At 43.2% G+C, this 15,006-nt stretch overlaps 1 protein-coding gene and 1 pseudogene across 4 annotated transcripts in view; one reads left to right on the forward strand and one right to left on the reverse strand.

Moving 5' to 3' along the window:
- Positions 1–15,006, forward strand: part of MCOLN2 (mucolipin 2) — a 65,153-nt gene that overhangs the window by 39,283 nt on the left and 10,864 nt on the right. For all 4 annotated transcript variants that reach the window (XM_027536691.1, XM_027536689.1, XM_027536692.1 and 1 more), the window contains exons 7-11: positions 1,026–1,125; positions 7,367–7,479; positions 8,666–8,815; positions 10,211–10,312; positions 10,445–10,567. In XM_027536691.1, the coding sequence (XP_027392492.1) occupies positions 1,026–1,125; positions 7,367–7,479; positions 8,666–8,815; positions 10,211–10,312; positions 10,445–10,567 (588 nt within the window). The remainder of the gene's footprint in view (positions 1–1,025; positions 1,126–7,366; positions 7,480–8,665; positions 8,816–10,210; positions 10,313–10,444; positions 10,568–15,006) is intronic.
- LOC113889687 lies at positions 2,074–2,638 on the reverse strand (annotated as a pseudogene).

The raw sequence follows: 15,006 nt of genomic DNA on the forward strand, positions 1-15,006 counted from the left end.
AACCCATGATCAAATCTCTGATTGAACCCACAATTGAGCATCTTTGATTACAAACCACATGCATGCTACACATTCTCAATGTAATCCAAGAATATCTCTATGACCAACCAGAGGTTAGGGAATTAAGCTACACAAACCTCACTTCTATACCTATGAGCTAGGACTAAACTTCCACTAGTCCTGGCATTCAAAGCCTCATTCCCTCCAGGAAGGCCCTGAACATGCTTCTCTTAAGTCCTAACATACTCTGTATATGTCACTTATATACTTTAAATGCTTGCTATATAATGTGGAAGACTGAGGGCATTTGGAAATCTTAAATTCAACCCCGTAACCTTGGAGCAATCTTTGCCACATCTGAAAACATTGTATGTAACACTCCTGAAAACATTATATGTAGTGCTTGAAGCAAATAGAAAAATAATCTCTAGCATAGTACAAGCCTAGAATTTCATACCCAAAGGACTAAATTGAAGCAAATGCTTATAAATTGCACTCAGGGTAATAAATGACATCTTTGTGTTCTCTTGTCAGAAATTGGTGGTGAATTCTCATTTTCGTTCCTCAGACCATTTGGCTGTTTTGCATTAGGGTTTCTCTGAATCTGAATGTGGGTTTAGTAGAATTTCATGTCTACACCCCTTGAACCAGCATCTTTTTGGCACCAGGGACCAGTTTCGTGGAAAACAATTTTTTCACAGACTGGGGGAGGCAGCACTCGGAAAGGATGGTTTTGGGGTGATTCAAGTGCATTACATTTATTGTGCACTTTATTTCTATTATTATTGCATCAACTCCACCTCAGATCATCAGACATTAGATCCTGGAGGATGGGGACCCCTGCTTTGGACCACAGTTTTCATTAATAATAGGAAGTTGTGAAGGAATCATGTGATGAGGACATTTTCATTGGCCTGATTCTTTTTGGATCACCATTTGGATGCCATTGATATTTTAAGCAGAACTGATCTAACGCGTCATACTTTCTGCTGGGTTGTAACCTCTTCATCTTTTTGTGTCTCTAGATTATCTTTGACAATAAAGCTCACAGTGGCAAAATCAAAATCTATTTTAACAGTGATGCCAAAATCGAGGAATGTAAAGACTTGAAAATCTCTGGATCTAGTAAGTATGTTACATACCTGTCCATTGTGGATTATGAATGATCTTGAACACTTCATCTGGGGATTTGGGGTATATAAAGGGTTTACTTGGATGATAAGAAGAAGAAAGAGCTCCAGAAAACCACACTTTGAATGTTTGCTTCTGTCAAGACTACTTTGAAGCTTTGCATTTTTGTTCAGTTCAGCAAATGTGGATTATAGACCTCGTAGGAGAGGCTGTGTAGGCCAGTATTTAGGAGCAGTTTCTAGAGCCTGACTGCCTGGGCTTGGGTTTTGGTTCTATTTCCTGTGCCTGTGATCTTGGACAAATTCCTTCGGCTCTCCACGTCTCAGTGTCTTTCTCTGAAAAGTGAGAGTAACAATAGTACTTACTTTCCAGGATGTTGAGTAGTAAATGAATAACTATGTAAAGCGAGCAGTGAGAGCCAGAGTTGGCAGACAGTCATTGCTAGCACTCTGGGAAAGAAAGGAAACACCTTCATGAGGGACACTGACATGCTTAGAAAATCTCTAGCTTGTCCTGGATCAGAGTAAGTGGTGGAGGCACAAGATATGATGGTCAAAACAGCAAAGGTTCATTTTGACGGGTAGAGCAGGACATACAGTAGAGCAACACTTCTGGGAAAAGATCTGATTTGCCCTGAGCCTGTGACAATGGAACAGGATCAAGGCCTTCAGAGCCCAGACAGCAGCCTGTACAAACCTGGGCCGGTTACTCAGTCATTACTCACAAAACACTTCTTGATCCACAGGCTAAAGTGGGCTCCTGAGACCCCTTTCTTGTTGAGGGGGTTTGGATGATGTTAACAATGGGTGGTCAGTGATTTTTCATTTACAAGTTTTGTTTAACTGAACCTACCTTTGACCAAATCTTAGAACAAAATAAAATGTAAAATACTCGTTGACTATTTTGTGTTAGTTTTATTCATTTTACTTTTATTTGCATTCATTTTTTGCGGGATTTATTCCCGGGCCATAAATTTTTGTCTCTTCAGTTTCTTCTGGGATATCTTTTTCTTCTGTGCAACCTCCTCTTCTGGTTTAGTAACAATCTGTTCTTTTTCAGTAAGGATCATCTCAATATGGCAGGAAGAGCTCATGTAGAGGTTGATCCAACCGTGAGCTCTGTAGGTCCTGTGCCGCATCTTGGGGGCTTTGTTCACTTGGATGTGCTCAATGACCAGGGGATCTACATCTAAGCCCTTAAGTTCAGCATGACTCTGCATTTTTGAGCATGTGTAGTAAAAATTCAGCACTCTTTCTGGGCCGCCGACCCTGAGTCCAGCCCCGCTGTTTGGCCTGTGCACACCTACCAACTCCACCGTTGTGACGACGGAATGGCACACATTGCTTCTTTAAAGTGACATCCTTCAGATACTTGGTGGCTTTTCGGATATGCATACCCTTTATGGCCTGGGCAGTTTCCGAGTGTTCTTAAAGTGAACACGAAGATTTGAACCTCTTGATTTGCATGATTTTGTGGGGTTTTCTGGGTCGAGTGAATAGCACACCATTTTTAGGGATCACCTCAGGATGCTTACCAGAAAAGCTATTTTGTATTAGTTTTAAATTAGACTAATTTTGTGGCTTTTCAGCTATATAATACGTGTGTGTGTGTGTGTGTGTGTGCACGCACGCACGCGCGTGTGCTCAGTCTTTGCTCAGTCCCATGGACTGTAGCCCACCATTCCTCTGTCCATGGAATTTTTCCAGGCAAGAATACTGGAGTGAGTTACCATTTCCTCCTCCAGGTGATCTTCCCCACCGAGGGATCGAACTCACTCTCTTGTGTCTCCTGCATTGGCAGGTGGGTTCTTTACCATTAATGCCACCTGGGCTGATGATTCTGAAGTTTTGGCTTTGTAGTTCCATTTGCTGACTCAACCTCTGATCAGAATACATACTTATAGTTTCTGTTAGAAAGTGGTTACTACTCCTCAGCATTCTCCATACAGAAAGTCACAGATCAGATGTGAATTTTCCAAGCCCAACTGCAACTATTTTATGTGAACAAAGCTAACCCCTGTCGTACAGGAAATGTGGTTTGGAATAGTCGCTTGACCAAATAAGTGAGTTAAACAGGTTTGCCAGACCCCGGTTTCCTTCCTTCCCGCGGGCACCCTGACCACACTGGGAAGTTTTCCCTGCGCCTTGACTCAGAAGAGAGGAGCTCTAGCTCTCTCTTGTGGCAGTGGGGAGAAACACAATCTCACAGCTAGAAATATTTGCATATTCTTCTTCCAAAGCTGCACCCTATGAAACCAGATTCCATGACCAGGAGAGAGCAAATTTAAAATAATGTGACAAGTCTTAGAAAGCCGAAGTTTGGAAAACAGCTTAGAAAATGGATTTTTTTTCCTTCTGTGTAGGAAGCTGTCTGGTGGATTGACTGCCCTGGTTTTGGGGAGGGGGACAAAGGCAATGGTGACATCTTGGGGGGTCCTTGTGCTATTTGCAAACCATTCTGAGATTCGTTCCCATCCATACACTTCCCTTGACACTTCTCTAGCTTTGTCGTTAGTTGTTATCTCAAGGTGAAATAAAAGAGGATATCCAAAAAAAAGAGAGGATGGCCATTTTCACATACAAACTCAGAGTTGCCTTTTATGACTTCTAATACCCATTCCCAGTACATCACTAACATTCATGTTAACTTGGTTTTGTAACTGTAGCCATTTGAGCCTGGGAGCTGGAAGGGATGTGTACTGACAGACAGGACTCCCCATCGACAGGTGATGTAAATGAGTGTGAAGCGTTGGTCAGGGTCACACAGGTGGCAGTGGGCGTGTGTGGGGGACTTCTCAGGGCCCTGGAAGGACTGGGTGGTGGGGTAGGATTTCCCTAACCAGGTTGCCAGAAGCAACTCTCTGGACTAGAGTTTTGCAAACCCAGTTTTGGGAACTGTTCTTGTGGGAATAACACAGTGTCAGTAGAATAAGAAAGCAGTTATGATGTTTGGGCTTCCCTGGTAGCTCAAATGGTAAAGAATCTAATGGCAATGCAGGAGATCTGGGTTGGATCCCTGGGTCAGGAAGATCCCCTGGAGAAGGAAATAAAAACTCACTCCAGTATTCTTGTCTGGAGAATTCCATGGACAGAGGAGCCTGGTGGGCTACAGTCCATGGGGTTGCAAAGAGTTGGACATGACTAAGCTACTAACACACACATGATGTTTATAAAATACTTTTTGTAACATGTCAAAGTAATCTCAATAAATCAAATTTTAAAAATACAATACCTGTTTCTCTGTTATGAGGGACAATTTATCTTCTTAGTTCCACGCCTCAGTTTTCTTAACTGTAAATAAGGCCCAATTCAAGCAGTCTTAGAGATTTTATTCTCGTTATAGGTCAGAAAAGAACGTACCAGATGCTGTGCTTGCATTTTTTAAAGATTTCAGCCCCATCTTTCCAAGAACTGCCCCTATTCTCTGCCTCATTCACGGATCCAAAACAAACAAAAAAAATGGTGGTCTTGGATTTGGGGCAGGTTGTGTTCTTACCTACCTATTAGATAGTATCTCGAGAAAACTTTAACTTGTGAAGTGGAAAATGCTAAAGAGGGAGGTAAGTGCTGCGTGAGAGGCACTAACAAGCCCTTGACAGGGATGGTTTGCCTGATTTCCTAACAGTGCATGAGACTGGTACAACTGTGCCTCCATGTGGACCCAAGGCACCCGAAGCTGAGCAAGGCTGGGCAACTCGCTCAGTGAATTATATTTACTAGCTGGCCACACACGTAACCCACTGGATGAGCTGCTCTCAGACACATGCCGAGATTGCTCACGCCGTTATTATCTCTAAATCTGTGGACACGCTCCCGTCTTCCTCTTCAATGCCTTCTCTGCAGAGGTGTCTCTGTGGAGCACCCTGACTTCAGATGTTCCTGAAGGTGGCCTGTCCCCAGTCCTGCATCCTGCTTCCCTGGCCTTTCTCCATCCGGTTCCTGAGTGTGTCTCCTCTTCTAATTCCCAGACGTTGCCACCCTGCTGCCTGCATCCCTCATCCTTCCTAGTCTGCATTCCTGTCTGTCATCTCTGATTGGCTGAAACCCATGGTTTCAGTCGCCACCAAGTCATCCTCTCTTGTCATGAATGTCCAGAGTGAGCCAGTGGACCCAAGACAGAAAAGAGGTCATTCTTGATCAGTCCTTCCTTACTCCCTAAGTCCCATTGAATCTCTCCTTTTCATCTCTTGCTACTTTGTGCCTTATCCTTCTGTGTCTTCTCTGCCTCTGATGTTGCTCAAACCTTCACAAATTCCAACTTAGATTATCGTAGTCTTATGTTCTGCTGGGGTCATTGTACTTATCTGTAAGCATGCTGAAGCATTATGCTAAGCACAGGCATTGTAGTGTTGAACAAAATATATCCAGTCCCTGCTTCCCAGAACCAATCATGTAATGGGGAAGATGAACATCAAATGGTATAGTAACTGCTCTGTTTGTTATTACATGTATGGGGCAGTTCTAGGTGCTTTCATATATGAACTTACTTGATCCTCATGACAGCCCTATAAAATAGATTTTTTTTTCATTGTACCCATTGTTTTGGATGAGGAAACTGAGGCAACTTCCCCGACTCCATAACTTCCAAGTGCAGAGTCGAGATTCAGAGCCAGGTCTCAGGCTCCAGAGATTGTCCTTTTTCATTTTATACTGTCTCTGTGCACCTTGCTGTGCTGTCTTTGAATATGCAAAGTTTGAATATGCAAAGTTCAGTGACCATCAAGCAAAGGGGAGTAAATGAAGCTATAGGTATGTATACCTGTGGACAGGGCTATGATAGGGTTTGGAGGGAAGAGTTAATAGGGATGAGAATTTAGGGGATTCTGTCCTGAGGCAGAAAATACTCAAGACTGAATAATCCCCTTGTGTGATGGGGAGGGTGCTGTTCCAGGCAGAGGTGCAGTGTCCCTGTGGGGAGAGAGAGGGAGAGAGAGAGAGTGCGCGCGAGCCCCTGGCAGGAGCAAGGAAGATGGAAGACCAGAGTGGCCTCAGGGTGGAGGAGGTGGGGGCTGGGAGAGAACAGCAAGCTGCCAGTGACGGAGCCATCGTTGGGATTTGAGACAACACCGCAAAGTCTGGGAGAAGCTAAGCTTACAGTTTGGTCTTCCTTTAGTACATTCCCTGTGCTACTGTGTGTTCCAGGATCCAAATCTCAATGCTCTTTGGTGACTAAATGTGAAGGAAGTCTTTAAACAAAAAGGGATGTATGCATATGTGCAGCTGATTGACTTTGCTGTACACTTTGTAAAGCAACTGTACTCCGAAACAACAGAGACACAAATCTGATTACTACTCGCTGTACTCTCATCCCAAGTGGTTGTTTTTCCCACAAGTAAGAAGAGCTTATTGACTTGGCACTCTTTGCTGGGAAAGTGCATAGTAAGATTGAGAAGCAGAAACGGGGATTTTGAGTGGTGGATTTTAAGGTGTTTGTGCTGTGCTTAGTTAGTTGCTCAGTCATGTCCGACTCTTTGTGACCCCATGGACCGTAGCCCTCTGTCCATGGGGATTCTCCAGGCAAGAATACTGAAGTGGATTGCCATGCCCTCTTCCAGCAGATCTTCACAACTTAGGGAAGCCCTTTAAAATGTTTGTTCCTTCATTAATGGAGAACTTATGATTTTGATTTTGTGTGAGAGAACTCAAGAGTATGTCAGTAGTTTTGCCTCTTTTGAATAGGGTCCAAATGGACCACCTTCTATTGAATTCTGCTGCTGCTGCTAAGTCGCTTCAGTCGTGTCCGACTCTATGCGACCCCAGAGACTGCAGCCCACCAGGCTCCCCCATCCCTGGAATTCTCTAGGCAAGAACACTGGAGTGGGTTGCCATTTCCTTCTCCAATGCATGAAAGTGAAAAGTGAAAGTGAAGTTGCTCAGTCGTGTCCAACTCCTAGCGACCCCATGGACTGCAGCCTACCAGGCTCCTCCGTCCATGGGGTTTGCCAGGCAAGAGTACTGGAGTGGGGTGCCATTGCCTTCTCCGTATTGAATTCTACTCTACGGTAAATATTTATAATACATTTTAGTATATCTGTTACGAATTTATATGTTTTTAATGTATAATTTGACATCAGGGAATGATTGACTTGTTTGTGAAGCTCTGAATGAATGCAGTGTAATTTGTTTCTGATGTTGAAGCGTTTATCATTTGATCTTATTTTCCAGGTGCCATTTTGTTTGGAAATTATTCCCAAGTAAGGTGTGTTTGACGTTTGAATTCTGTTTTTGTTTCTCAGTTCAGAAAAACACTCAGTATGTCCTGGTGTTTGATGCATTTGTCATTGTGATTTGCTTGGCATCTCTTATCCTGTGCACAAGATCCATTGTTCTTGCGCTGAGGTTACGAAAGGTAAATGTGTGTTGGAATATTCTCCCTCACTTCCTGACCTCCGCCTTCAGCTTGTCCAAACAGTGGGGACTTGATGAAGGGTTATCCTGCCCTATGTGGGGCCTTGACTAAATTAAATTCCTTTGAGTGATTGTCCTCCAACAGGGCATTAATCAACCTGGGGTGTAGAGAATGAGTCCAAGCTCCTGGCATGTCAGGTAGAATCAGACAATTATCCTGCTTCAACTTGAGCTAATAAGCACAGATGCACAGCAGTGAACTTCTCAAGATTGAATGTTTCTAGAATAAATGAGACCCTTTTAAATTCAAGAGTGATCTTAAGAACAGAGTAATAGTATGTGTGGGTTTCATCTTTTGTCATCAGATCAGAGTTCATTTTGACAGGAAGGCATGGTAAATGGGTTATAATGATGCATAAAATACTTTATCCTATTTTTACAAATAGTTTTTAATTCTCCCCTGAGGTTCCTTTTACCTTTTTACCCTTAGGACTCCTGTGACCATATACTCTAGCACAAATTTTATCCCAGTGCGTGGCACGTGTATAAATACAGACTGGGGTCAGTGGAAGTAGGAAGTCATCAGAATACCACACGTGGAGCAAGAAAACGGTCTTCATTCTATTTTCTACTTCTTGACCTGTGTCGATTTATTTTGTAAATACCCAGTTCTCTTACCCACCCACCCCTACCGCAAGTCCCTTGATATTCTGAATCCAGAGTCAGGGGCTGGGTTCTGCACGAGAGTAGGGGCGTGCTGGGAGCCCACACCCAGGAGCTGGACCACCTGGACTCAAGTCCTGGCTCGGCTGCCCTGTGTCTCCATTCTTTCCTCTGGAAGGAGGGGTCCATGGTGCCTAGTTCATAGCGTTGTTGTCTGGTTGAATGTGTTGAGAATATGTAAAGTGTTTGGAATGGACTCTGTGTTAGCTATTTCAACAAGAGTCTGTTGGAGGGAGAGCACAGCATTGGGTGTTGGAGTCACTCAGTTCACTGGCGTGCTCATCTCCAGCTGGGATAGTTGGTGGGAGAGGGTGTGGGCTGTTATCTGTACCCTCCAAGTGAGAATCCATCACGTTGGAAAAGGCAGTGTCAAGCCATCGGATATGCGAGAGCTCTGTTCTGCACTTTTTTCCTTCCAGAGGCCAGTGCAGTTTGTTAGAAATGTTTTTTTTTTTTTGCTGCAGAGATTCCTAAAGTTCTTCCTGGAGAAGTACAAGCGACATGTTTGTAATGCCGACCAGAGGGAGTTTATCAACCAATGGTATATCCTGGTGATTATCAGCGACCTCCTGACAATAAGCGGATCCGTGTTAAAAATGGAAATTAAAGCCAAGGTGAGGGCAACCCATTTTAAATCTTTTGTTCTTTCTATTCTTTTAGGTGGTCTCACATATTCTTGAGATATGCAGGAACTCTCATGTTTTCTCTTTTCTCACATCCATAAAACTGAAGCCTCCTTTGATCTGTTTTTTTTGTGAGCGGAAAATGAGGAGGTGGATGTCCTGTGGAAGGTGATATTCCCGTGAATGTTCTCTCGGGAACTTGGCAGCATCTTCAGAATAAGAATTGAAGTGTGAGAGGATTGATTGCTTGGTCAGGATTTATTTATTTTTTTAAGTTGCAAAAAAGTAGCCTCTGACCCTTGATCCATGCGCCAGGGGTGCTCACCCATGACTGATGGGGGTTCTGAAGGATAGAGGTTTTATTTGAGGATGATTTGAGTGCCTCTAGTTGCCTGGCTCTTGGGTAACTTAGTTGATTTAGTTTCCCAAGTCTTGACTCCTCCCCTCCATGCTCTGCCTTCAGTTAGCAAATCTTACCAGCCTTCTCTCCTGACCTCTAACACCTCCCTCTCATCCATGGCAACTGCTCCGCTTCCTCCAGGACGTCTTCCTGTCTGGTCTAGATCTTCTCATTGTTGCGGCTCCTCCTCCCGCCACAGCAGTCTCCTCATTGTTGCTTGCCTTCAGCCCTGTACCCCTCGGACCCATCCACACAGCCGTCAGAGTCATCTTTCTGGCGTCTGTCTTGCAGTGACAATCCTTTCTGCCTCAGAGACCCCCTTTGGGATGAAGTGGCCTTTCTTCAGTGTGGTCTCCAGGGTCCTCATCATCCAGCTCTCCTTCCCTCTCCCGCCCTCGCTTTCTCTGGCCTATCTTGTGGGCTCCCAGCCTGAGGCACTGGTTCAGCCTCTGCTGACTTGCAAGGCTCTCCCAGCCTGTCCACCAGGCTGGCACCACTCTGGGGTCATGCCCGTGGGAGCCCTATGTAAGAAGTCTGGCTTGTGCCTCTCACTGCACATAGCACATTGTATTAAAATTGTGCTTGTGCATGTGTCTCTTCAGTTAGACCTGGAAGTCCTTGAGAGCACAGTTAGCAGATCATGCTGGGGCTTTCTTTTAAAAGTGTTAACAGCTGGAAAGTATTGTTTGATATTTAGCAAACATCATTAGTTTATGTGCTTTAATGCCTAAGTCAGTGGTAAATGCAGTCTCTAGTTCAGAGTATTGTTTGAACAAAGATTTAGTTCAACAAATTGCAATACTAAAAGGAAATGAGAAACACATTCAGAATTGTGCACTCTTATTATTTTCTTCTTCAGTTTAAAAACTCTTAGAATCACTGTAGAGAGGCAGGCAGACCATTCTTTTCCAGTCAGTTTCAAGGGAGGTTCCTGAGCTGAGTGGAATAGAAAATTTTACTAATACATCTTTTTTTTCATTTCCTAGAATCTCACGAACTACAATCTGTGCAGCATTTTGCTTGGAACGTCTACACTTTTTGTCTGGGTTGGCGTCATCCGATACTTGGGTTACTTCCAAGCATATAATGTAAGGATGTGGGCCCTGGGCGGCACCACTGGGATTCAGGTCCATTTCTCTGGGATCTATTAGCTACTTTTTAATAACTCCCATTCTGCCATTTTGTGTGTGTGTGTGTGTGTGTGTGTGTTTTTTTTTCAGGTGCTCATTTTAACAATGCAAGCCTCGTTGCCAAAAGTCCTTCGCTTCTGCGCGTGTGCTGGTATGATCTATCTGGGTTACACCTTCTGCGGCTGGATTGTCTTAGGACCGTATCACAACAAGGTGTGTAGCCTAATTCTTCCTCCTGCACACGGGGCACTTGGGGCCCTTAAAAGTGGGTTTCGGGACTTCCCTGGCAGTCCAGTGGTTATGACTCCACACTTCCAATTCAGGGGACTCGGATTGCATCCCTGCCCAGGGAACTAAGATCCCACGGTGCTGCACAGCATGGCCAACAAAAAATAAGTAAAAAGTTTTTTTAAAAAGTGGGTTTCTAGCATTGACCTTCATCCCACTTCTCTCCAGCACATACGCTTGACATCAGTGAACACATATCTTTATTGTCTATTGTTTTGTTAGTTAGTTTTCCTTTTCTTTCCCTTTCCTGGATGTTGAAGTGACTTTAGAATATTGAAACAAGAACTGCAGGAAACCGGAGAGCACATTTATTTCATGGTTGTCTGGGCTGGCTTAAGGGATCACATGTGAACCCAGCTGGATACCACAGAAGAAGTGTTTGTACATGAAGTCACTATAATAAAAATGAAAATTAAGTAAGGAAAAGCATTTCAAAGTCCTAGGGGTTACAGTTTTCATCCAGATTAACTGAGGAGGATGGATGGAGGAGGATAAAGACTCCTGGAATGACCACGTTAGTTATGATTAGAAAAATAACACATCTTGCCTTTGCAAGGGGCTTTGATTTCAGCGTCATCTGACTGCCTTATTAAAGTTCAGTATCTGAATTCTTAACTATTACTGGGCTGCAGTCAGTATCATAATTTCAAGGACAACAAAGTTATGTTCAGATGTTCTTGTTTTTTCTTTTTAAATGATTTTATTTATTTACGGCCGTGCAGGGTCTTCAATGCTGTGTGGGCTTTTCTGTAGTTGCAGTGAGCCAGGGCTTCTCTCTGATTGTAACATGTGGGCTTCTCACTGTGGTGGCTTTTCGTTGCCGAGCACGGGGTCTAGGATGCTCGGGCTTCAGTTGTTGCAGCACCTGGGCTCAGGAGTTGCAGCTCCCAGGCTCCAGAGCACAGGCTCAGCAGCTGTGGCCCAGGAGCTTAGCTTCTCCAGTGCACGCTGGGATCTTGCCGGACCAGGGATGGAACTCGCATATCTTGCATTGGCAGGTGGATTCTTTAACACTGAGCCACCAGGGAAGCTCTCAGGCATATTTTAGATTCTAGTTTTCTATACGCATATCTGGTGAGAGAGGCCAGGATCAAGAAGCCTGCATAGTTCTGGCTCTGCCATCAAAAGCTCTGGGGCCTTTGGCAAGCGTCTCAACTTTCCTGAGACTGTTTCCTCCCCTTAAAAATGACTGGATACTTGCTCAGTTGTGTCAACTCTTTGCGACCCCATGGACTGTAGCCCACCAGGCTCCTCTGTCCATGGGATATCCCAGGCAAGAGTACCTCGGTGGGTTGCCATTTCCTTCTCCAGATGTTCTTGTTTTAAAATGATAAATTTGATTCAAAGATAGAGCAGGAAATGAAATTTGGTAGGCTTTGTTTTCAAACCAAAAAAGTAAAGCAATGATTGCATCTTATAGTTTTTTTTCCCCCCATGGGCCTTTGGCAATTGGGACAATAGAAACAACAAAAATATAAATAATAGCAGCTAACACTTGAGGCAATGCTAAGCATTTCTCTCTTCTCTTTCATTTAATTTTGTCAACAGCCCAGGGTAGTCATTTTGACTTAGGTTTCCTACAAGGAGAAAAGTAAAGATGTAAAGGATTGTATTGACACTGGTATACAGCTCAGCTTTAAGTTTTGACCTTGATAGTTGCATTAAAAAAAAAAACAAAACCATGATCAAATCTGGTTTATAAACTCTTCACAAAAATTGAGCAATCCATAGAACGCAAACTTTTGGTATTTTCCTACTAAAATAAATCCTAGTAACTTGGAATCTACCCAGACTTTCTCCTCTTCAAGCGTTACACTTAATTTGTCCAAAGAGAATTAAAAGTGACCATCTCTGGATTATTAGCAAATCTTGATCATCTTACTGCTCTTCCAGTTCTAGCCCACTGATTTAAAGGTGGCTCATCAGTAAAAACCGTTCTTTGATATGATCTCTCTGATCTGGAGAATTTATTGTCTTGGTGCCCAGGAAAATTTTTTTCTTCCTTACTTGCCTCCTGGTCTGAATGCTTTACCACGTTTTTGTCACAAGAGGGCAGTGTTGCACCATGTGGAATAAATGCTGCTCTTCCACGGCCAGTGAATTTTATCCAGTGGTCCCGTGGCTATTAATGGTTCTCTACCTTCCCTGGTGGCACTAGTGGTAAAGAACCCGCCTGCCAATGCAGGAGACTTAAGAGACATGGGGTCGACCCCTGGGTCTGGAAGATCCCCTGGAGAAGGGTATGATGGCAACCCACTCCAGGATTCTTGCCTGGAGAATCCCCATGGACAGAGGAGCCTGGCAGGTTACAGTCCATGGGGTTGCAAAGAGTCAGGCACACATCTTCCCTATCCCATCATTGTTCTGGAAGATGCTCAGAAATGTTGTTTTAATTTTACCAAACTAGCTACCATTCTCAAGTGCTATGTGCTAAATAGATAAGGTGCCCATGTTCTTTTCCTCCCTTGGTCTGTTAGCCCTCCCATTAACACTGTGGGAAATATTCTTATCTTTAGACAGAAAATAAGGATCTTAATAAGTTAGATTTCTGGGGTTGAATAGTTAGTGAATGGCTGAGATAGGATTCACACCCAGGTCACCTTTACCTTAATACACATCATTTGACCAATAAGCTGAAGGCTTTTCTTCTTTTCTTTTCTTGGCATTACCTAGAACAAATCATTACAAAAGAGTATTTAGTCTGACTCAAAAGTGGATCGACCATGAGAGGAAAGCCGAGTCATTAGTCTTCTTTCTTTCGATATGTGTCAAGGTTACCTTGTGAAAAATGGTGTTCTTTGCTTTGTGAGTCTTAACTGTATTTTCATTTCTTCCGTTCTGTCCTTTCAAAGAGTCCAGAGGATCAGCACTATCCAAGAAAAATATGAGAGCTACAAATGAGAGCCATGTCTGTACTTTTAAATTTTTTCTAGTAGCCACATTAAAATTTTTTTCAGAGAAATGGATGAAATTGATTTTAATTATGCATTTTATTTAATCCAATATATTTCAAATATGACTTCAGCCTGTATTCAATATAAAACATTGAGGTATTTTACATTCCTTTTTTAGGCACCGAGTCTTTGAGGTCTGGTGGGCATTTTGTCCTGACAGCACACGTCAGCCTGGACTGGCTATTCATCAGATGTTCCATAGTCACCCGGAGCTGGTGCTGCGATATTGGATGTTTCACCCCTTGACTTATGTCTCTTAGTTAATCTCACTTCTCCCCTGGAGGAGTAGAGAGATAAGAACTATATCTCTGGGGTTGTATAGCAGGTCTGTTTATGGCTTCTATCTCCCATTCCTAACCAAGCTGATCTATTTGGAAAACACAGAGTTGAGTTAATTCAGTGGCTGCACTGCTCAATAGTTAGAGAAAACCTTCACTTTGGTTTTGGACTTCAGTTTTTTCTTCTCCATATTGCTTCTTCTTTGGGTCTAAAGTTAGAATTGTTTACTCCCCCTGCACATCTCTCTCCAAACCAATCCAAATGGTCAAAAAATGTCAGGTTCTGCCAGTCAGTCACTATCTGTTGAATCAGAAGACCTTCAAGTATTGCCTGAAAGCTGGACGGCACCATAGTGAGCGTTTTCTAGAATTTCTAGAATCACAGCTAGCTTGGGTGTAGAAGCTCAATCGCTCTTTAAACAAACAAAAAACTCTAAAGAGAAGATATCAGAAAAACCGGAATTTCACCCTGATGCTTGTCTGGCAGCAGGAATCCCACATTTTAGCTTCTGGGTTTCCTGTTAGACATAGATTTCAATGGCTCAACTGAAAGAGAATAAAAATACAAGTGTCCTGCCAACGTTTACTCCAGCACTAATGGACATTGGCACAACGCCCTTTCAAAATGTGTGAGCATGGTGGGCTGGAGCCTGTTGCTGTTTAATAATTTAAGATGAGGACTGGAAGAACATAATTGTAACGCGGCTTTGACATTTCCAGAGTACTTTCTGAGGAATATACCACAGTCTTGCATTTATTGTCCCCATTTTTCAAATGAAAAGACAAAGCATTGAAAAATCACTGGTCTTCGCTGATGCCATGGGTAAAATTTCAGTGGCACCAGAGTTATACCTTCTTGCTTTCAAGGCCTCTGGTTTTATCCAAGCACCTCTCTTATTCAAAACAACTATTAGCTGGTTAAAACATTTTATATGAATGCTACATGAGACTCTTAGCACCAACTCTTGAAGCAAATTTTTATGTCACTCTCTGACATAAGCCATTGCAATTTGTGCTTTCATTCACATGAAAGTTCTTTTTCACTCAATTGAACAATGATCATTTGTGGAATGAATGCTTGGATTTTCACTGTGGTAGCCTGGAGCCTGTGGAGACTCTTTGAGGAGATATC

This window comes from Bos indicus x Bos taurus, chromosome 3, assembly GCF_003369695.1.
Source record: "Bos indicus x Bos taurus breed Angus x Brahman F1 hybrid chromosome 3, Bos_hybrid_MaternalHap_v2.0, whole genome shotgun sequence".
Taxonomy (NCBI): Eukaryota; Metazoa; Chordata; class Mammalia; order Artiodactyla; family Bovidae; genus Bos; species Bos indicus x Bos taurus.